General features: G+C 43.1%; 1 protein-coding gene across 1 annotated transcript; it reads right to left on the minus strand.

Annotated features, from left to right (window-relative positions):
* Window positions 1-5,052: 5,052 nt before the first annotated feature.
* Window positions 5,053-5,953, minus strand: LOC119325717 (ubiquitin-conjugating enzyme E2 28-like). The gene is made up of 3 exons (XM_037599450.1): window positions 5,740-5,953; window positions 5,424-5,659; window positions 5,053-5,326 (listed from the first exon to the last, which is right to left on the minus strand). Exons 1-3 carry the CDS (start codon window positions 5,807-5,809, stop codon window positions 5,183-5,185), a joined length of 450 nt encoding a protein of 149 aa, XP_037455347.1. The 5' UTR covers window positions 5,810-5,953; the 3' UTR covers window positions 5,053-5,182.
* Window positions 5,954-21,966: the final 16,013 nt, after the last annotated feature.

Raw genomic sequence — 21,966 nt, forward strand, 5'->3', positions numbered from 1 at the left:
CTCATCTCTTTGAGGAACACATGCATAAGATGCTGCTTTACAATCAGTCTTATGACGAGACATTCCTCATCAACTGCTTTGTTCAGGGTCTCAAGCCAGCGATAAGAGCACCCGTTAAGTTGCAACAGCCGAGTACAGTGGATTTGGCCTACTCACTGGCACAAACACAAGAAGCATTGTTGGTTCAAGACACAACCAGATTCAGCAAGAAATGGGTGCCACGGTTCAGTTCCAAAACATATGTGCATCAGGGCATAATGGGGGCCTCACCGGCAGACAAACGATCAGAAGATCAAGCCAAAGTGCCTGATAAGGTAGATACTCTCAGAGCACAGAGAAGAGCAAGAGGAGAATGCTTTAAATGTGGTGAAAAATATGGTCGAGGCCACAAATGCCCAAATAAGGTTCAGTTACATGTGATGGAAGAACTGTGGGATGCACTCCAATCGTTTGAATCTACTTCTGATGACTCTGACAGCGAACAACAACAACATCCCCTATCAAATAACAAGGAGTCTGACGACTGTACGAAGTTATCAGTTCAAGCAGCTACTGGAACATCATCCAAGGAAAGCATCAAGTTACAGGGAGTGGTTGGCAAACGACAACTGCTGATCTTAGTTGACTCAGGCAGTTCCACAAATTTATTAAGGCAGATTTGGTCAAGGAGCTCCATTGTTCCACAGAGGAACTTCCTGCTGCTACAGTAATTGTTGCCAATGGGGGCACTCTGCCCTGTAACACACAGGTGCCAAATCTGCAGTGGTTTTATCAAGGAAACACTTTCACAACACAACTCAAGTCTTACCTCTAGGCACTTATGATATCATTTCGGGCATGCAGTGGTTAGAAACAATGAGTCCCATGTGGGTGTACTAGAGAAAAAAGATTATGAGGTTCAAGTACCAAGGAACTCGAATCACTCTCAGAGGTGTCAGAGATAAGCCCACTCCATGCACAGCTATCTCTGGAAAGCATTTGCAAGGCCTGTTAAATACCAAAGCAGTAGAATAGGTGATCCACTTATGTCACATTGCAGAAAGACCACTGGCAGAAACATGTATCCCACCTGAAGTCCAACCTCTTATTGACAAACATCAACAATTGTTTAGCACTCCAGATGCTCTGCCTCCTCACAGAGAATTTGATCATCAGATTCCATTGTTACCAGGAGCAAAACCAGTCAATGTCAAACCCTATAGGTGCAATCCTATCCAGAAACAAGAAATTGAGGACCAAGTCACTGGGATGTTATCTCAAGGCCTTATCCAACACAGCACTAGTTCCTTTGCTTCTCTTGTGTTGCCGGTTAGAAAGAAAGATGGCACCTGGAGATTCTGTGTGGATTATAGAATGCTAAATGTTGTAACAGTACAACACAAATATCCCATGCCTATTGTGGAGGAACTTCTAGATGAATTAGCAGGAGCTAAGTACTTCACCAAGTTGGACCTGAGAGCAAGGTATCATCAGATAAGACTACTCCAAGCAGAAGAGCACAAAACTTCCTTCAAAACACATCATGGCCTATATGAATTCAAGGTGATGCCCTTTGGACTGACCAATGCTCCTGCCACATTTCAAGCTGCCATGAACATACTGTTTTCCTTACTCCTGAGAAAATGTGTCTTAGTTTTTATGGATGACATATTAATTTATAGTAAGACTTTGGAGGAACATATGCAACACTTGGAAGAAGTCTTTACTATCCTAACAGAGAACCAACTCTATGTGAAGTTAAGCAAGTGATCTTTTGCTCAAACAGAGTTGGAATATTTGGGACATATCATCAGTGGAAATGGAGTCCAAACTGACCCTACAAAGATTGCAGCTATTCAACAATGGCATGTTCCTACTAATGCCAAACAAGTCAGAAGTTTCTTGGGGCTGACTGGATATTACAGAAAATTTATCAAGAACTATGGCATAATCAGCAGAAGCCTTTCTGATTTGTTGAAGAAAGATGTGATGTTCACATGGACACCTACCACAGAGGCAGCCTTCCAGACCCTGAAATCTACCCTGGCCCAAGCCCCTGTGCTGGCCCTCCCAGATTTCAAGAAGACATTTGTGGTGGAAACAGATTCTAGCAAAACAGGAATTGGAGCAGTTTTGATGCAAGAGGGCCACCCAATTTCCTATTTGAGCAAGGCCTTGGGCCCCAAGGCACATGCCCTTTCCACTTATGAGAAAGAGTGTCTGGCAGTCATCTTGGCAGTAGATAGGTGGAGATCTTATTTACAACATGCTTCATTTACTTTTGCCACAGATCATAGAAGCCTCACACACCTGCAGGATCAAGAAAACGCTAGTTCCTATGCAGCAAAAGGCACTTCTCAAGTTGCTAGGTCTGAATTATACTATTCAATACAAGAAAGGGCAAGACAATAATGTTGCTGATGCCTTGTCAAGATCTCCTGCTCCCACAGACCTACACACTATTTATTTTTGCACACCCAAATGGCTCACTGTGGTTTCTGAGGGATATCGGCAGCATGATGAGGACGAACAACTACTCCAGGAGCTTGCTCTTACTAGATCAAATGACAAAGGGTATACATTGCACCAAGGAATTATCAGATACAAGGACAGGGTGTGGCTGGGACATAACACAGAAGCTCACACAACAATTATGCTCTCCTTACATTCCAGTGGTATAGGAGGACACTCAGGATTTCAAGGCACTTATCAGAGGATCAAAGCGTTGTTTGCCTGGCCAGCTATGAAACAAGACATTCAACAGTACGCTAAAATTGTACCATTTGCCAACAAGACAAGTCTGAACTCATAAGGAAACCTGGACTACTTAGCCCTCTGCCAATACCAAAGGAGGCCTGGAATCTGATTACTATGGACTTCATCGCGGGACTTCCAAAGAGCAAGAACTTTGACACTATCTTAGTGGTCATCGACAAGTTCAGTAAGTACGCACACTTTCTTCCTCTGTCACACCCATTCACGGCTCTCCAGGTTGCTCAAACATATTTGGATAATGTGTACAAGCTACATGGTCTCCCTCTAGTGATCGTGACAGACAGGGATCCAATCTTCATGAGTACCTTCTGGCAAGAGCTCTGGCCGTCTGACTGATACAAAAATGAATATGAGTTCAGCCAGTCACCCTGAAATCGGTGGCCAGTCTGAAAAACTCAATTAGTGTTTAGAGACATTTCTGAGATGCATGGCCCATTCTCCACCCAAACGGTGGGCACATTGGCTCCCCCAAGGAGAGTATTGGTATAACACGAATCACCATTCAGCTCTGGGCAAGACACCATTCCAAATTCTCTATGGATATCAGCCTCGCCATTTAGGCATTGCTAATATTCAGAGTTCCTTATCATCAGACCTGTCAGGCTGGGTGGCAGAATGCAATCTGATGCAAGGTATGATCCAGGAGCACCTTCTTCGTGCACAACAACGCATGAAAATGCAAGAAGACAAGCATCGATCAGATCGGCAATTTGCTGTCGGGCACTAGGCATTTCTTAAGCTACAACCTTATGTTCAACAGTCTGTCGCTCGTCATTCCAACCACAAGCTTGGCTTCAAATACTTTGGCCCCTACAAGATTGTCGAGAAGGTGGGGGATGTGGCCTACCGGTTAGCCCTTCCAGCAACAAGAAAAATCCATCCAGTGGTTCATGTCTCCCTGCTGAAGCCGCCCTCGCCGCCCTCGCCAGAACCTGATCCGGTGGACAGCCTCCACATAATCAGTGACTTGCCCATCCTTCGACCAGCCCAGGTATTACAATCTCGTTTGGTGCAGGTTGGCGGACATACCCGGCCACATGTGAAAGTGGCGTGGCGCGGTCTCCCTCTGTCCATGGCGACCTGGGAGTGGACAAGTGTGCTAGCATCAACGACAACGGCCTGATGGTGAACAGGACGAGGGCGTCCTGTTTCTCAAGAGGAGGGGCATGCAACGAACTGGGCATGGCCCATGCCTCCTCGTGTTGAGTGGCCAGTGGGCCGGCCCATTGAGGCCTGTAATCAGACTACTTATAGATAGATGCGTGTGTGGAGTAGGGCATGTATGTGTAATCACTGAACCAGATTATCCCCAATCCAAAACCTTCCTCTGTTCTTCTTCCCCATGCAAATCGCCTCTGTCTTGAGACATCACATCCTGGCATGATGCGAGGAGTTGCTGCGATTCCGTAGCAACCTCTTTGTTTTTGGTTTGTCCCTGCTTTGGATGGACGGCTCCTATTTTTTCCCAAGCATCATAAAACTTGTAATTTGAATATGTTTGAGGACAAGTTGTAGGTTACCGCCAACGCAAAAGAATTTGAATATGTTTCGTGTAAGTCAGGGCCTTTAAATTCAAACTATACTCTCTTCTTAATTAAAAAAAATAGGCAAATCTTTTGTCTTTGTTTTAAAAAACAATATTTAAACAGAGTTAATTAATAATGCTGGAGAGGTATACTTTTTGCTTAAATATTTTTATTACAATACACACAGTATGTATATATAATTTAATACCTATCAACCATGGGAGCAAATAATTCAAGAGAGAAAGCAATAGTTAGTACAACGGAGTACAGAATATTGGCAGAAATGCGCGTGTCGATCACCTCAGTATTTAGCACAACAAAATAGGAGTAATAGTTAGTTTTTATTGCAATCAGTTGTCGTGCGTACGCAAACCAACCTGTGGTTGGATGATTAGGGAGGACAGTGGTATCTCGAGTCCATCAGATTTCAATTCATAGACTTGACACTGGTGCTCGTACTTTCTAGATTTATTCCATGTCTTCTGGCGATGTGTGTTCAGTGAGGAGGTGTTCTCATCGACTACGACGATTTCAAGTCAGTCATAGACTTAACACTGGTGCTCGTATTTTCTAGATTTATTTCAGGTCTTCCAGCGATGTGTGTTCAGTGGGGACGCGTTCTCATCGGCAACGAATGTGTTTACGGCAACTTCATCAATCTCAAGATGATGTGCCTGCTCAGCCTCTGAGAGGTGTTCATAGAGGTAGGGTGTGCTTGCGTGCGTTCATAGGGATGAGTGTATGATTTCGCAAGGGAGAGGACTGACGATGATTAAGTTCATACTCAGCATCAGCTAGTATAATTTGAATCAAAAGGTTGATTGAGTATTATTCATCGGTACATGGTTTCCACATCTTTGAGCTCGATCGATCGAGCTCAAGCTCTTGTTTAGTTATCTATCTCATCCCATGGCGTACTTGTGCGTCCAGCCCCTGGCCGTGGACTCGTACCTGGTCCGGTCAGCCTTGCACATGTGCGCGATCTCCGGCACCAGCGGGTCGTCCGGGTTGGGGTCCGTCAGCAGCGAGCATATCGACAGCAGAACCTGCATCCATGCGCCAATACCATCATCACCACCATCACCACCATCATCGTAGTTGCGGATAGATAGATAAGATAGATGATCAACTGATTATCGTTACCTTGGAAATGGTGAGGGCGGGGCTCCACTGGTCCTTGAGGATGTCGAGGCAGATGTTGCCGTTGCTGTTGATGTTGGGGTGGAACACCTTGGTCTTGAAGGCCACCTTGGGCGGCTTGAACGGGTAGTCCGGCGGGAAGTGGATGGTCACCAGGAACACGCCGCCCGAGTAGGGGCTGTCGCCCGGCCCCATGATCGTCGCCTGCCAGTGGAACATGTCGTTCGACGACACCGGCCCTGCATAAAAGAACGATAACGATCATGATGGTGGTGATGGCTATGAAGATGATGAACTTGCTTAGAGATCAGATGATCACCTGCGCTACATGAGGTCGGCGGGTCCCGCTGCAGGTCCTTGAGCTCCTTGACGATCCTCCTCAGCGCCATTTCCTCTAGGGATCAACGAAAAATCCAAGCAAGAGCTGGCTAATTTCTCAACCGGTTCTTCAGAGAGATGGATGGAACTTGTATCCTAGTCTCAAGGTGATCTTACACTACTGCTTGTTTTGCTCTTGATGGCACGGTATACCAATGATCGCCGCCGGTCCTATATATATAGACACACACACACGCACGCACTTGCGCAACTGGGAGGAGGCAAAAGGCATTGGATTCTTGAGCAGGACGCAGAAAAGGAAATGTAGCGTGATTCCCTTCCAATATGCTAGCACAGTATATGTTTATATTTTTCTGCAGGAACATATCGCACCCAATATTCCCCTGAAAGTCTCATCGAGTGGCTGCCAAGTAGAATTTCCATAAAGGAGCAATGATTCTGTCCGAAAGGGAAATGGGCGCACAAGTGGAAGAAGTGCCAAACTATTATTGTTTCTGATTGCTCTTGTTCGTGGAACTCGAGCCCTCCACGTCCATTTCAAACGCTTGGAGAAAATGAAAGGTTTTGCTTCACACGGGAAACTAGCGGCGGAGGAAAGGCGGCGACCAAACTTCTAGAACAACTATCGAAGGATGCACACGGCCGTAACCTTAACGCTAAATGGCAAAGGAAAAGGTGAAAAGTGAACGGAACATAAACTGAAGGGCTACGCGTGGGTATGTATGTTACTGTCGAAGGAAGAGCTATTCGGGCTTATCGCTGGAAGAATCTTGTGCTGTTCAAGGCAAAATCATATGTTAACACTTGCTGGTTCTTACGTGTGTACTACTGCTGCAAGGACTGCTGGCCACTTTTCTCACACGCGATTGCTGGATGCTCACGCGTCAAAAAAGAAAGGCCTCCCTTGATCCGTTCAGAAAAACTTGAGATCCGTTGGACCAAGCCACCAGTGGTTTGGTTTCAGAGACTGAATAAACTGTTGCATCCCTCAAAAAAAAATGAATAAACTGTTGCAATGCACTCACTTGCAGTTAAGCATGTGCATAAAGGCGTCAATCATTAGAGCATTTTCAACATGCACCCAAAAACTGCTTCACGCGTTAAAAACCATCCTTTTTGGCGCCGGGATGCTCCAGCAGATGCTGCAACCGGGACCAGTGCGCCGAGCCCAGTCAGGGAGGCCTTTGGTCCCGGTTGGTTGGTGGCACCAACCGGGACCAAAAGGCATCCACGCGTCAGCAGCTGGCTGGAGCTAATGTTCTTCTTTTTTTCTAAAAAAAAATTGGCTGCTTTAGGGGTTTGGGGGGTTATTTTTAGGTTGTTATTAGCTAGCTAATAGAGAGAAGTGTCCTCTCTTATATCTTCGTCCTTGGTTTACCAACGCTGCTGCTATGTTCATGTCACCCGCTGATATAATAACTCATGCATGCTCGCATCATACATCATCATATATAATAACAAGTCCTACTAATCATACATCATCATACAACTTCTACTCGTTATTAATAATGAGTCATACGATCCTCATCCTCATAGTCATCGAACCCAACCCTACATAATTGTTCTTAGCACATGATCATCAGTATCAGGTAGGACCTAAACACCCTTAAGGTAAAATAGCATAAAACAATATAGACCCTGACTCTCCATTATGAAGAATGGAGATTATCCTGTCTCCAATTCTTGCGCTTCGCTGCCTTTTGCTTCCAAGAAGCTCCGTACGACTGTCCACACATTTTTTCCATTCTTTGATTGTCATGTCTCCACTTCTTTTAGAAACCCGGTATGGACAGTTGAGATTCGTAGGAAGACCTGGTTGTATGTTCAAAACATGAAGGCTACCGTGCGTATACATCAGATGAGGCACACAATCATTCGGGATTATCTGTTGAAAAACATAGTAATAACTTCATAGTTAGCAATGATGTACTAGTTTTAAAAGTGTGCAAAAAGATGCAAGGATGTCGTAATAGTAAAAAAATCTTAGCAGGGTATCTCCATGGTAGTTACCGTAGTTCAACACGTGCACTAGTGGCACGTATTGACCATAATGTTGAGGAGTTCAATTGTAGACATTGTAATTCTCAAGATCAGTACAAAATGCGATCAGATGATTTTTCTCCCTATAAATTAATTCGGAGCCATCGGTGTAGTGGATTTTTTCTACCATCTTCCGCACATTCTTTGAAGAATGAAAATAAGCTGTCAATGGAAATAAGCTGTCAACTATTTTGAAATAAACAATATAAATTACTTAATAACTATTTTAAGCTCACATGGGGGAAGAATTGGAGGTGTATCCACAAGGACCCAAATCGAAGGTCTGTCTTGCTCCATTGTAGGATCACCAAGATCCATGGTGACAAGCATATCCTCATCAAAACCATACATCTTGCAAAGTGCTTCCCATTTTTTGCAACCAAAATGGGTTACACTCTCAGCATTGTACAGCTTTACTTAAAAATCCACACCATGATGCGTCCTTAGGAGAATTTTTTTGGTTTCCATACTTTCATGGTCTTCAAAATCCATCATCTCCAAGACATAGCGTCTTGCATAGCATGGGATAAGCTAGTCGAATTGGAAAAGATAAAAAATACACGTTAAAATAGTTGAAGTCGTGCATAATTACGAAAAAAACTATTGTCGTCGTTGCGTACCATATGAACATCGAAGGTCTCCTCGAGCTTAATGCTGAAGCGCCGATCTTCATCCAGCTCAATGAACCTGTCGCACATACCTCGGTCGTTGTGGCACCAGTCGCACTCCCCCGGGCAGTTTTCGTCTCCGAGTACGACATTTCCAGCCTATGTTCATAATTCAAATATTAAACTTGTACAATTAAATATATGTACTAAAAAACCTAAATTAGATCATTATTATTAATCACGGGTTGGCTATAGGTGATGGTACGTAGCTCCTCCTTTCATTCCCGAGTGCATTATTACACCAAATTGTCTAGCACACCAGAATGAAGGAGAAGCTACCCCCACGATGGAGTGGATGATGGAGGGGGCTCCAAGATTTCTGCATAGTGATCTCCAATTTTAGCATTCAAAGTAGGAGTACTTTTCCAATATGAGCATTCAATAAGCAAAACCAAATCATAAAATAAAGTAGTATTCAAATTAGCATGCATTCAATTATAAGCAAAAGTACATCATCTCTTGTGTCCGTACATCGTCAAATATTATCACTAATACTCCTCGAATACTATCATACATATAGCATCACTAATATAGCTAGAACTGTAGCGCCCGACGGGTATCGTCGCGGGCGGTGGACACCCAAAGATAAGGAACAATCACAGGATCATAGCTCCAGTGAGATCCCTGAAGAACCTACCAGGTATTGTCGAACCTGCCCTCCAATGCAACCATGTAGCGACGGACGTGCTCGTCCTCCTCGCTGACACGGTGACGTACCACCTCCGCGGTGTCCAGAAGCCTCGGCACCGTCACTGGCCCACACGACCGCCACCAAACAAGAATCGGGTCAACAACGGGCTGCCTCCTCACCAACCTACGTCCCCCGGAAGGTAGCACCTCCCAATACCAGCCCGGCGGAGCCCACTCCCGAACATGGCCCTAATCAAACAGGCCTCCACCGCCGAGTCGACGACGACGAGGATACGGGATAGGCATCGCCGATGTCAATGCGGGAACTACTTCTATATATAGTTAAATAAAGTAGTTTATTAAATCAACTAGCTAGTTCAACTATATATGAAGCACTTACTATAAATAAAATAAAGTAGTACTTACTAAAAATAAACTAGTTTAACTATAGTTCTATTATTTTTCTAACTAATTAGATTAAACACTTTCTCTTCTAGTTTTTTCCTTTTTCCTCTATTCTAAATATGAAAATATTCATAAATGACTTATATCATTCACAATTTTCCTATACATACACAATAAATTGACAAAGAAAATACTATGAACAAAAAAATCATTAAAATTCTATGAACAAAATTAGAACAGAAAAAATCATAAAAATTCTATGAACAGAAAAAAATTTCACGACTGGCGATGGCCGGGGGGCGGGGGGCGGGGCTGCGCGGTGATCGGGGCGGCGCGGGGCGACGATGGCGATGGCGAGGCGGATACGGTGGGCAGCCTGGCGGCGTCGGGCGGGCGGGGAAGAAACTGAACCAAAATTTCACGACTGCTGCTTATATAGGCAGACCGTTGGTGCCAGTTCGTGAGACCAACCGGGACCAATGCACCCCTTTAGTCCCGGTTGGTGCCACCAACTGGGACCAAAGGCCTCTTTTCAGCAGCCCAAAGGGCGGGAAGCAGAGGCCTTTAGTCCCGGTTGGTGGCACCAACTGGGACTAAAAGGTGGTAATTGGTACCGGTTGGTACCACCAACCGGTACCAATGCACCCGGCTCGTGCCACCAACCGGGACTAAAGGCCTTGCACTGGCGCGGTGCAGTGGGATGTTTAGTCCCACCTTGCTAGCTGAAGAGCGGTCGCACCTGTTTATAAGTGCAACTATGCCCTCCCATTTGAACTCCTCACTATTGCAAGCCTACTGGCCTAAACTTGTGTCTCTGCCTGTGGGCCTGCTGGGCAGTCTGCGGGCCTGAATCCTGGCCCAATAAGGTTTCTAGTCGTATTCAGGTCGTGGTGGCCCAGTAGGTGGCAAATTTTTATTTTTTTTCCTATTTTTTTGTTTTCTTTTTTGCTTTATTTATTTTATGATAATTCTTTTTGCTATTAAAGTTTCTAACAAAATTCTAATTACTTATTTATTTTCTTTTATGACAATTCTTTTTGCTTTTAATGTTTTGAACAGAATTCTAATTACTTATTTATTTTCTTTTATGATAATTCTTTTTGCTATTAAAGTTTCTAACAAAATTCTAATTACTTATTTATTTTCTTTTATGATAATTCTTTTTGCTTTTAATGTTTTGAACAGAATTCTAATTAGTTATTTATTTTCTTTTATGATAATTCTTTTTGCTATTAAAGTTTGTAACAAAGTTCTATATAAATTTAGTTTCAATAATACTAGAGGTTTATAAAAGCTTTTTAGTTGATTCCTTCAGTACCAGTTCTAAGGCTGTTAAAAAGGCATTTTATTTGGTACAGGTTTTAAGGCGACCTTTTAGTACCGGTTCGTGGCATGAACCGGTAAAAGAGTTTTTTTAGTTGATTCTTTCTGCAGCTGTTTTTTAGTCCCACCTCGCCAAGCGAGAGGCACTCGCAGCGGTTTATAAGCCCTGAGTGTAGAGACGATGAAGGGAGAAGCGCAGTGCTTACCTGCACGTTGGCCTGAAGCTAAGCAACGTGCAAATGAGCATTGCGCCTCTCTTTCATTTTGGCATGGTATATATAGGCATATCATTGGTCCCGGTTGGTGGCATGAACCGGTTGGTGGCATGAATAGTTAAAATTTGAATTCTTTGAAATTTGTGTGAATCACAAGTTTGTGATTAACTTTACTAAAAAAATGAGCATAGATGCGCCTATAGAGAGAATTCAACCTAAATTCATAATAAATTTCTATGAACTTCGGAGAAATTCAGTATGAATTTAGGTCAAATTCCCTGTATAAGGGCATCTATTTTCACATTGAGAGGAGCTCAACAAGGCAGAGAGGGAGGGGGTTATAAACCGGTGTGAGCACCCTTCGGTTGGCGAGGTGGGACTAAACTCTGACCGCAACGAGGACCAACCCTTTAGTCCCGGTTGGTGGCATGAACCGGGACTAAAGGGCAGCCTTTGGTCCCGGTTCAAGCCACCAACCGGGACCAATAGTGGTGGGCCAGGAGCGAGGCCCATTGGTCCCGGTTCGTCCAACCAACCGGGACCAAAAGGTCCAGACGAACCGGGACCAATGGCCCACGTGGCCCGGCCGGCCCCCGGGGCTCACGAACCGGGTCCAATGCCCCCATGGGTCCCGGTTCTGGTCTGAACCAGGACTAATGGGCTGGCCCGGCCTGGACCATTGCCCCCTTTTCTACTAGTGCTACCATTGGTGCATTTGTAGAAAGCCCCTGCAGAGTTTCCAAATTGTTGCAAGAAGTGACCCCTCCTTTCCCTAAATCACGTTCTAAATCACTCGATGCCACCAAACCAGGATTTCGAAACTCATCCTATGGTCCAGTGGCAGGAGGGTCAACGACACAGAGGACGAATGTGAGGCCGGCGTGGTCCTTCTCCTGCAACCGGCCATCCTTGAGCACCGCCGATAGTCTCACCATGTCTGTTGTGGTGGCGGCATGGCCCCCGGGAGATGGCCTCGCCGTCGATCCCCAACGACCTCCTGTTGGAAATCTTCCTCCGCATTCCCAACCCAGTAAACCTCGCGCACACCTCTGCCACACATGTCTCCTTCTGTTTCCTTGTCACCGACCACTCCTTCCTTTGGCTATACCGCAAGCGTCAGACCCCATCCTTCCTCTGTTTCCTCGACACGAGCAAAGGTTACCATTTCGCCGAGATGCCTTACCCTTCCGCGTCGGCAACCAGCGTCGGCGCCCTTGCCGCCTACTTCTCGTTCTCTTTCATCCCAACCCTGCCACTCCCCTCACCGCTGGACCATCGGGGACAACTGCGATGGCTGCGTCATCCCCGCCGAAACCCCCGAGGAATAGGTTGATGGACTGCTCCTCACAGAGATGGTGGCGTGTGACCCACTGCACATGCGGTACCTCCTGCTTCCCGCAATCCCTAACAACCTAGCAGCTAACTCGCTTATGAGACCACTACCGCATTTCTGTAAAATTTTCGTCCTTCCCCAAGGCGAGGGCGATAAGGGCATGGACAATGCTCCATGCTGGATAGATGCCCCAATAGAAACATCAGCCAAAAGTGGTCCGAATGGGGTTTAATCAGCTGCTTTTGGAGAGAACCTGCCTCCTGCAGAGGAGTCGGCCTCTTCCTTGACAAAAAGATGAAGAAATGGGGAAAAGAGAAGAGAGAGAACCAACACAAAGAGTGAACTGGTGGAAGATGATGAAGAAACATGAAAAGGAGAGTGGAGGACATGCCGTGGGTGAGTAAAAGATACTACTCCCTCTGTCCAGAATTACTTGTCGCCGATATAGATAAAAATGGATGTATCTAAAACTAAACCATGTCTACATACATCCATTTTTTTGACAAGTATTTTCGGACGGAGGGAGTATTAAAGAGAGAGGTGAGGACCTAGTAAAATATCGTCTATCTTATAGATGCAAATCTCACTAGTTGCTTCATCTACGTGGATGGCATGAGGCATCACCAACATGATGTATCCATAGTTCATGCCCTAAAAGGCGATGCAACAACTTCGGACGAGACGCCATTTACAGTGATCTGGATGGTACAATGTGAGGCTCAGCTTTTTGCCTTTGTGTTCTCTTCCAGGACTAGAAAATGGCGGGCCATTGCATCCCATAGTTGGAACAATTTGTTAATTGGCTTGCTACCACTGGTAGATGTGACTTTCTTCTACGGGCATCAATACTCTTATGGTTGCTTTTACTTCTGCCAAAATGGGAGTATGGAATGGAAATGTCGGTGATTGACGCTCAGAGGATGGAGTTCTCCATTGTTCACCCTCAACTAAAACAAAAGGTTCATTGGGTCTTCTATGATGTAGCAGGAGAAGGCAGGCCTGAGATGTTCGTCCTTGATGGCACATCTTGCTGCAACTATACCATTTGGCAAAACAATGGTGTTAGTTCATCTATTATGTTGTCTCCGAGCGAACGCCTTGGTTCAAATCCAGATCGGCGATGGTAGCGTCCTTGGCGTCGTTTCTCTGATGGGAGCATCATTTGTTGGAGACACAGCTTGGAGGTTCTTTGTTGCATTTCATTGGTGCTTGCTGCGGTTCTGGATGGTCCTTGAAGGGCGCTATGTACGCCATCACGGGTGAGTCCAAGGCGATGCCTTTCTCAGGGTCCCGCCATCCACTTGCTAACTCTTTTAAGCGCTCATGGGTGGTTGGTGTGTGATACGTCCATTTTGCATCATGCTTTTATATCAATATTTATTGCATTATGGGATGTTATTACACTTTATATCTCAATACTTATGGCTATTCTCTCTTATTTTACAAGGTTTACCATGAAGAGGGGGAATGCCGGCAGCTGGAATTCTGGCTGGAAAAGGAGCAAACGTTGGAAACCTATTCTGCACAACTCCAAAAGTCCTGAAACTCCACGAAACAACTTTTTGGGTTTAATAAGAATTTATGAGCAAAAGAAATAGGCCAGGGGGCCCACACCCTGTCCAGGAGACAGTCCCCCCCCCCCCGCCCCGTAGGGCGCGGCCCCCTATCTCCTGGGCCCCCTGGTGGGCCTCCGGCGTCCATCTTCTGCTATATCATCACTTTTACCCTGGAAAAAATCATGGGCAAGCTTACGGGACGAAACTCCGCCGCCACGAGGCGGAACCTTGGCGGAATCAATCTAGGGCTTTGGCAGAGCTGTTTTGCCGGGGACACTTCCCTCCGGGAGGGGGAAATCATCACCAACGTCATCACCAACGATCCTCTTATCGGGAGGGGGTCAATCTCCATCAACATCTTCACCAGCACCATCTCCTCTCAAAACCCTAGTTCATCTCTTGTATCCAATCTTGTATCAAAACCACAAATTGGTACCTGTGGGTTGCAAGTAGTGTTGATTACTCCTTGTAGTTGATGCTAATTGGTTTACTTGGTGGAAGATCATATGTTCAGTGATGACCCAAAAGTATAGGGGATCTATCGTAGTCCGTTCGATAAGTAAGAGTGTCGAACCCAACGAGGAGCAGAAGGAAATGATAAGCGGTTTTTAGCAAGGTATTCTCTGCAAGTACTGAAATAAGTGGTAACAGATGGTTTTGTGATAAGATAAATTATAACGAGCAACAAGTAACAAAAGTAAATAAAGTGCAGCAAGGTGGCCCAATCCTTTTTGTAGAAAAGGACAAGCCTGGACAAACTCTTATAATAGGAAAAGCGCTCCCGAGGACACATGGGAATATCGTCAAGCTAGTTTTCATCACGCTCATATGATTCGCGTTCGGTACTTTGATAATTTGATATGTGGGTGGACCGGTGCTTGGGTGCTGCTCTTACTTGAACAAGCATCCCACTTATGATTAACCTCTATTTCAAGCATCCGCAACTACAACAAAAGTATTAAGGTAAACCTAACCATAGCATGAAACCTATGGATCCAAATCAGCCCCTTACGAAGCAACGCATAAACTAGGGTCTAAGCTTCTGTCACTCTAGCAACCCATCATCTACTTATTACTTCCCAATGCCTTCCTCTAGGCCCAAATAATGGTGAAGTGTTATGTAGTCGATGTTCACATAACACCACTAGACGTTAGACAACATACATCTCATCAAAATATCGAACGAATACCAAATTCACATGACTACTAATAGCAAGACTTCTCCCTTGTCCTCGGGAACAAACATAACTACTCACAAAGCATATTCATGTTCATAATCAGAGGGGTAATAATATGGATAAAGGATCTGAACATATGATCTTCCACCAAATAAACCAACTAGCATCAACTACAAGGAGTAATCAACACTACTAGCAACCTACTAGCACCAATCCCGGACTTGGAGACAAGAATTGGATACAAGAGATGAACTAGGGTTTGGAGATGATATGGTGCTGGTGAAGATGTTGATGGAGATTCCCCTCTCCCGATGAGAGGAGCGTTGGTGATGATGATGGTGATGACTTCCCCCTCCCAGAGGGAAGTGTCCCTGGCAGAACAGCTCTGCCGGAGCCCTAGATTGGTTCCGAAAGATTGCCTTCTATTTTTTTCTCATCGAAAGACTTCATATAGGAGAATATGGGCGTCGGAGAGCCACCAGGGGGCCCACGAGGTAGGGGAGCGTGCCCCCACCCTCGTGAGCAGGGTGTGGGCCCTCTGGCCTTCATCTTTGGTGATGATTTTTCTTTATTTATTTTAAGATATTCCGTGGAGTTTCAGGACTTTTGGAGTTGTGCAGAATGGGTCTCCAATATTTGCTCCTTTTCCAACCCAGAATTCCAGCTGTCGGCATTCTCCCTCTTCATGTAAACCTTGTAAAATAAGATAGAATAGCCGTAAGTATTGTGACATAACGTGAAATAACAGCCCATAATGCAATAAATATCGACATAAAATCATGATGCAAAATGGACGTATCAACTCCCCCAAGCTTAGACCTTGCTTGTCCTCAAGCGAAAAGCCGATAACAATAAATATGTCCTCATGTTTAGAGGTAGAGGCGTCGATAAAAATAAAATACGGGCATGAATGCATCATGATTATTTCCATAACAGCAACATATATAGATTTTTTCATATGATTACTTATGTTCAAGTGATGATCTTTTAACAAAGCAAAAGTATGAATCAGAAACCTTATTGAGCACCAACAAATTATAACCTCAATCATTGAAGCAATTGCAATTTATCATAACATCGGAAAGATTCCATGTCAGAGCTTAAAAGCAAGTCCACATACTCAACTATTATTTAGTCCTTCATAATTGCTAACACTCATGCAATACTTGTGGTTATGGAGTTTTAATCAGACACAGAGAAAGATAGGGGCTTATAGTTTTGCCCCACAACCTTTTACCTCAAGGGTAATGTCAACAATAATAATTCATGCTCCCCTACATCCAATTAGATATATATATATATATATATCATGTTCTTTCCAACATGCTGAGCTTGCCAAAGGATAAAATGAAAAAGGAAAGGTGAAGATCACCGTGACTCTTGCACAAGGTAGAGGATAATAATAAAAGATAGGCCTTTCGCAGAGGGAAGCAGAGGTTGTCATGCGCGTTTAGGGTTGATGCACAAAATCTTAATGCAAAAGAACGTCACTTTATATGTTACGTCCACAACAAGTTCGTACAAAGTTTATTTTGTCCGCACTAATAAGTCATGCATATTTAGAGAGCAATTTTATTGCTTGCACTGATGACAACTTACTTGAAGGATCTTACTCAATCCATAGGTAGATATGGTGGACTCTCATGGCAAAACTGGTTTAAGGGTATTTGGAAGCACAAGTAGTATCTCTACTTGGTGCTGAGAATTTGGCTAGCATGAGGGGGAAAGGCAAGCTCAACACGTTAGAGGATCCATGACAACATATTTTATCTAAGATGTAAGAAAACATAACTCATTATGTTGTCTTCCTTGTCCAACCTCAACTCTTTAGCATGTCATATTTTAATGAGTGCTCCCAATCATAAAAGATGTCAATGATAATATATCTATATGTGAAACCTCTCTTTCCTTATTACTTCCTATTAATTGCAACGATGACCAAAGCTATATTTGCCAACTCTCAACAACTTTTAGTCATCATACTCTTTCTATGTGAAGTCATTACTTTCAGTAAGATCAATATGAACTCTTTGATTCTTTTTATTCTTTTTCTTCTTTCTATTTACCCAAGATCATGGCAGAATAGACCTAAAAAAAATATCATGGCAGAATAATCAAGCCCTTGACTCAACACTAATCTTTATTATATAGCTCGCGGACTCGATTACAAAGAAGGATCATAAAGCAAAACTCAAAACTAGATCATGCCATGACTTTATTCTACTAAATCAAGATACTACTAAAAGGATCGAACTAAGAAAAAAAAGGGTAAAGATAGGAGTTGTGATGGTGATACGATACCTGGGCACCTCCCCCAAGCTTGGCAGTTGCCAAGGGGAGTGCCCATACCCATGTGATTATGTCTCCTTCTTTGTTGTTGGTGTAATATTCTTGGCGATGATTCCCCTCAAGATACGGTTCTCCTCCTCGAGCTTATTGACTTGCTGCTTGAGGTCCATTATTTCCTTGCAAAGCTTTCCTGTAACGGCTAAAGCTCCTTGCACCCAAGGGTATTGCATAGCTGCGGGAGAACAAGAGACACTCCTCCTCATATTTTCATAGGAAAGAAATCTAACATTGGAAGGAATAACCGAGTTTGGAATAGCTGAACTCTGTAGTTCCCCCATCATAAACCTAGCTCGGAGGCGAGAGGTGACTTCTTGATCCTCCATGGCATCTACCCTCATCAGGTCAGCCTCCATCTCTTGCTCCATTGCTGGCCCAAAATGGTCAACGTCGCTGTTTGCCCTTGGTTCCGGTGCCGGGTTAGATACCCGGCTCTCCCCGACTGACTCTTGAGAAGACATCTTGCTCTAATCTGCAGCAGCAACAGCTCGAAACAAAAACAGAGGATATTTGCGTGATACGAGAGTCAAAACCTTCGGGAGAATATATAATGAATTTTTACCAACCAAAATACGTATTGTGCAAGAAAACGGAGTCCGGAGGGCACACGAGGTGCTCACGAGGTAGGGGGGCGCGCCCAGGGGGTAGGGCGCGCCCTCCACCCTCGTGAAGGCCTCGTGTCCTTCTCAGACTGCCACTTATTTTTCTATTTTTCTAAATATTCCAAAACAGATAAATATTGCCTTAAAAATTGTTTTGGAGTCGGTTTACTTACCGTACCACATACCTATTCCTTTTCGGAGTCTGGAACGGTCTGGAAAGTGTCCCTTATGTATTCCTCCGGGGTTACGGTTTCAATAATATTAGTTTCAACATTTATAGGATTACCTGAGATATAGTGTTTGATCCTTTGACCGTTTACCACCTTCGGATTTGTGCCTTCGAAGTTGTTGATTTTTATGGCACCGGAACGATAGACCTCCTCGATAACGTAGGGACCCTCCCATCTAGAGAGAAGTTTTCCTGCAAAAAATCTTAAACGAGAGTTGTATAGCAATACATAATCACCTACATTAAACTCACGCTTTTGTATCCTCTTGTCATGCCATCGCTTAACCTTTTCTTTAAACAACTTGGCATTTTCATAAGCTTGGGTTCTCCATTCATCAAGTGAGCTAATATCAAATAACCTCTTCTTGCCGGCAAGTTTGAAATCATAGTTGAGCTCTTTAATAGCCCAATATGCCTTATGTTCTAGTTCAAGAGGTAAGTGACATGCTTTTCCATAAACCATCTTAGACGGAGACATACCCATAGGATTCTTATATGCTGTTCTATAGGCCCATAATGCGTCACCCAATTTCTTGGACCAATTCTTTCTAGACCTATTAACAGTCTTTTGCAAAATTAATTTGAGCTCTCTATTGCTCAATTCTACTTGACCAGTAGACTGCGGGTGATATGTAGATGCAATTATATGATTAACATCATATCTAGCAAGCATCTTACAGAAAGCACCATGAATAAAATGTGAACCACCATCAGTCATTAAATATCTAGGGACTCCAAACCTCGGAAAAATAACTTCCTTAAGAATTTTAATAGAAGTGTTATGATCAGCACTACTATTTGGAATAGCTTCTACCCACTTAGTAACGTAATCAACAGCAACTAAAATATGTGTATATCCATTAGAGGCAGGAAAAGGTCCCATATAATCAAAGCCCCAAACATCAAATGGTTCAATAACAAGGGAATAATTCATATGCATTTCTTGACGTCTACTAATATTACCAATTCTTTGACATTCATCGCAAGACAAAACAAACTTACGGGCATCCTTGAAAAGAGAGTAGGCCAATAAAAACCAGATTGCAATACCTTATGTGCAGTTCTATCTCCAGCGTGGTGTCCTCCATAAACCTCGGAGTGACACTTGCGTAGGATCTGTTCCTGTTCATGCTCAGGTACACAACGTCTAATAACACCATCTACTCCTTCTTTATAAAGATGTGGGTCATCCGAAAAGTAATGTCGCAAGTCATAGAAAACCTTTTTCTTTTGTTGGTAAGTGAAGCTAGGTTGTATAAATTTAGCAACAATATAATTAGCATAATCAGCATACCAAGGAGTGCTACGAGATGTGCTTATGACATTTAATTGTTCATCAGCAAAGCTATCATCAATAGGTAGTGGGTCATCAAGAACATTCTCTAACCTAGACAAGTTGTCTGCAACGGGGTTCTCAGCTCCTTTTCTATCAACAATATGCAAATCAAATTCTTGCAGCAAGAGAACCCATCTAATGAGTCTAGGTTTTGCATCTTTCTTTTCCATAAGATATTTAATAGCAGCATGATCAGTGTGAATAGTTACTTTAGAATCAACAATATAGGGTCTGAATTTATCACAAGTGAATACAACTGCTAAAAGTTCCTTTTCGGTAGTAGCATAATTTCTTTGAGCATTGTCTAGAGTCTTACTAGCATAATGGATAACATTTAATTTCTTATCAACTCTTTGCCCTAGAACAGCACCTACAGCATAATCACTAGCATCACACATAATTTCAAAGGGTAAATTCCAATCAGGTGGCTGAACAACAGGTCTAGAGACTAATGCTTTCTTAAGTATTTCAAATGCTTCTACACAATCATCATCAAATACAAATGGTACATCTTTTTAAAATAAATTAGTCAGAGGCCGAGAAATTTTTGAGAAGTCCTTCATGAACCTCCTATAAAATCCGGCGTGACCAAGGAAACTTCTTATACCTTTGATGTCCTTGGGACATGGCATCTTTTCAATAGCATCAACCTTGGCTCTATCAACTTCAATACCTCTTTCAGAAACTTTGTGCCCCAAGACAATACCTTCATTAACCATAAAGTGGCACTTTTCCCAATTCAAGACAAGATTAGTTTCTTCACATCTCTGCAAAACTCGATAAAGATTGCTCAAGCAATCATCAAAAGAGGAACCATAGACGGAAAAATCATCCATGAAAACCTCACAATTTTTTTTCGCAGAAGTCAGAGAATATAGCCATCATGCATCTTTGAAAGGTAGCAGGTGCATTACATAAACCAAAAGGCATACGTCTATAAGAAAAAGTACCAAAAGGGCATGCAAAAGTAGTCTTTGATTGATCTTTAGCCGACACATGTATTTGAGAGAAACCAGAATAACCATCTAGAAAGCAATAATGTGTATGTTTGCATAATCTTTCTAGCATTTGATCAATAAAAGGTAAGGGGTAATGATCTTTCTTATTAGCCTTATTTAATTTGCAGAAATCAATTACCATCCTATAACCTGTGATAATTCTTTGCGGAATCAATTCATCTTTATCATTAGGGACAACAGTAATACCTCCCTTCTTAGGGACACAATGGACAGGACTTACCCACTGACTATCAGCAACGGGATAAATTATACCTTCCTCCAGAAGCTTAAGTATTTCTTTTCTTACCACTTCTTTCATTTTAGGATTCAAACGTCGTTGAGGATCACGAATTGGTTTGGCATCCGCTTCCAAATTTATTTTATGTTGACATAGAGTGGGAATGATGCCCTTAAGATCATCTAGAATATATCCAATAGCGGCATGGTGCTTCTTTAGAGTTTTCAATAATCTTTCGTCTTCATGCTATGAAAGGTTAGCACTAATAATGACATGATATATTTTCTTTTCATCAAGATAAGCATATTTAAGATTATCAGGCAACGGTTTAAGCTCAAACACAGGATCACCCTTGGGTGGAGGAGGATCCCCTAGGATTTCAACAGGCAAATTGTGTTGCAGAATAGGTTCCTGTTTAAAGAATACTTCATCTATTTCCCTTCTTTCATTCATGAACATATCATTTTCATGGTCTAGCAAATAGTGTTCTAAAGGATCACTAGGAGGTATGGCAATAGAAGCAAGACCAATAATTTCATCCTTACTAGGCAATTCTTCCTCATGATGTTGTTTACTAAATTTTGAGAAATTAAACTCATGAACCATATCATCCAAGCCAACAGTAACAACATTCTTTTCGCAGTCTATATTAGCATTAACAGTATTCAAGAAGGGTCTACCAAATATAATGGGACAAAAGCTACCTTGTGGTGAACCAAGAACAACAAAATTAGTGGGATATTTGGTTTTTCCACACAAGACTTCAACATCTCTAACAATTCCCATTGCAGATATAGTATCTCTATTGGCAAGTTTAATTGTAACATCAATATCTTCCAACTCAGCAGGTGCAATATCATGCATAATTTCTTCATACAAGGTAATAGGTATAACACTAGCACTAGCACCCATATCACATAAGCCATGATAACAATGATCCCCTATTTTAAAAGAAATAACAGGCACGCCTACCACAGGTCTATGTTTATCTCTAGCACAAGGTTTAGCAATTCTAGCAGTTTCACCACGGAATTGAATAACATGCCCATCAATATTATCAGACAAGAGATCTTTAACAATAGCAATATTGGGTTATACTTTGACTTGCTC

This window comes from Triticum dicoccoides, chromosome 6B (genome assembly GCF_002162155.2).
Source record: "Triticum dicoccoides isolate Atlit2015 ecotype Zavitan chromosome 6B, WEW_v2.0, whole genome shotgun sequence".
NCBI lineage: Eukaryota > Viridiplantae > Streptophyta > Magnoliopsida > Poales > Poaceae > Triticum > Triticum dicoccoides.

What these genes read in the sequence shown, in the direction of transcription:
- LOC119325717 (XM_037599450.1), bottom strand. Translation starts at nt 5,809, where the DNA reads ATGGCGCTGAGGAGGATCGTCAAGGAGCTCAAGGACCTGCAGCGGGAC. An exon ending in GCCGACCTCATGTAGCGCAG is followed by an intron (nt 5,660 to 5,739) that starts GTGATCATCTGA and finishes TCTTTTATGCAG; the next exon opens with GGCCGGTGTCGTCGAACGAC. An exon ending in CCGCCCTCACCATTTCCAAG is followed by an intron (nt 5,327 to 5,423) that starts GTAACGATAATC and finishes GCATGGATGCAG; the next exon opens with GTTCTGCTGTCGATATGCTC.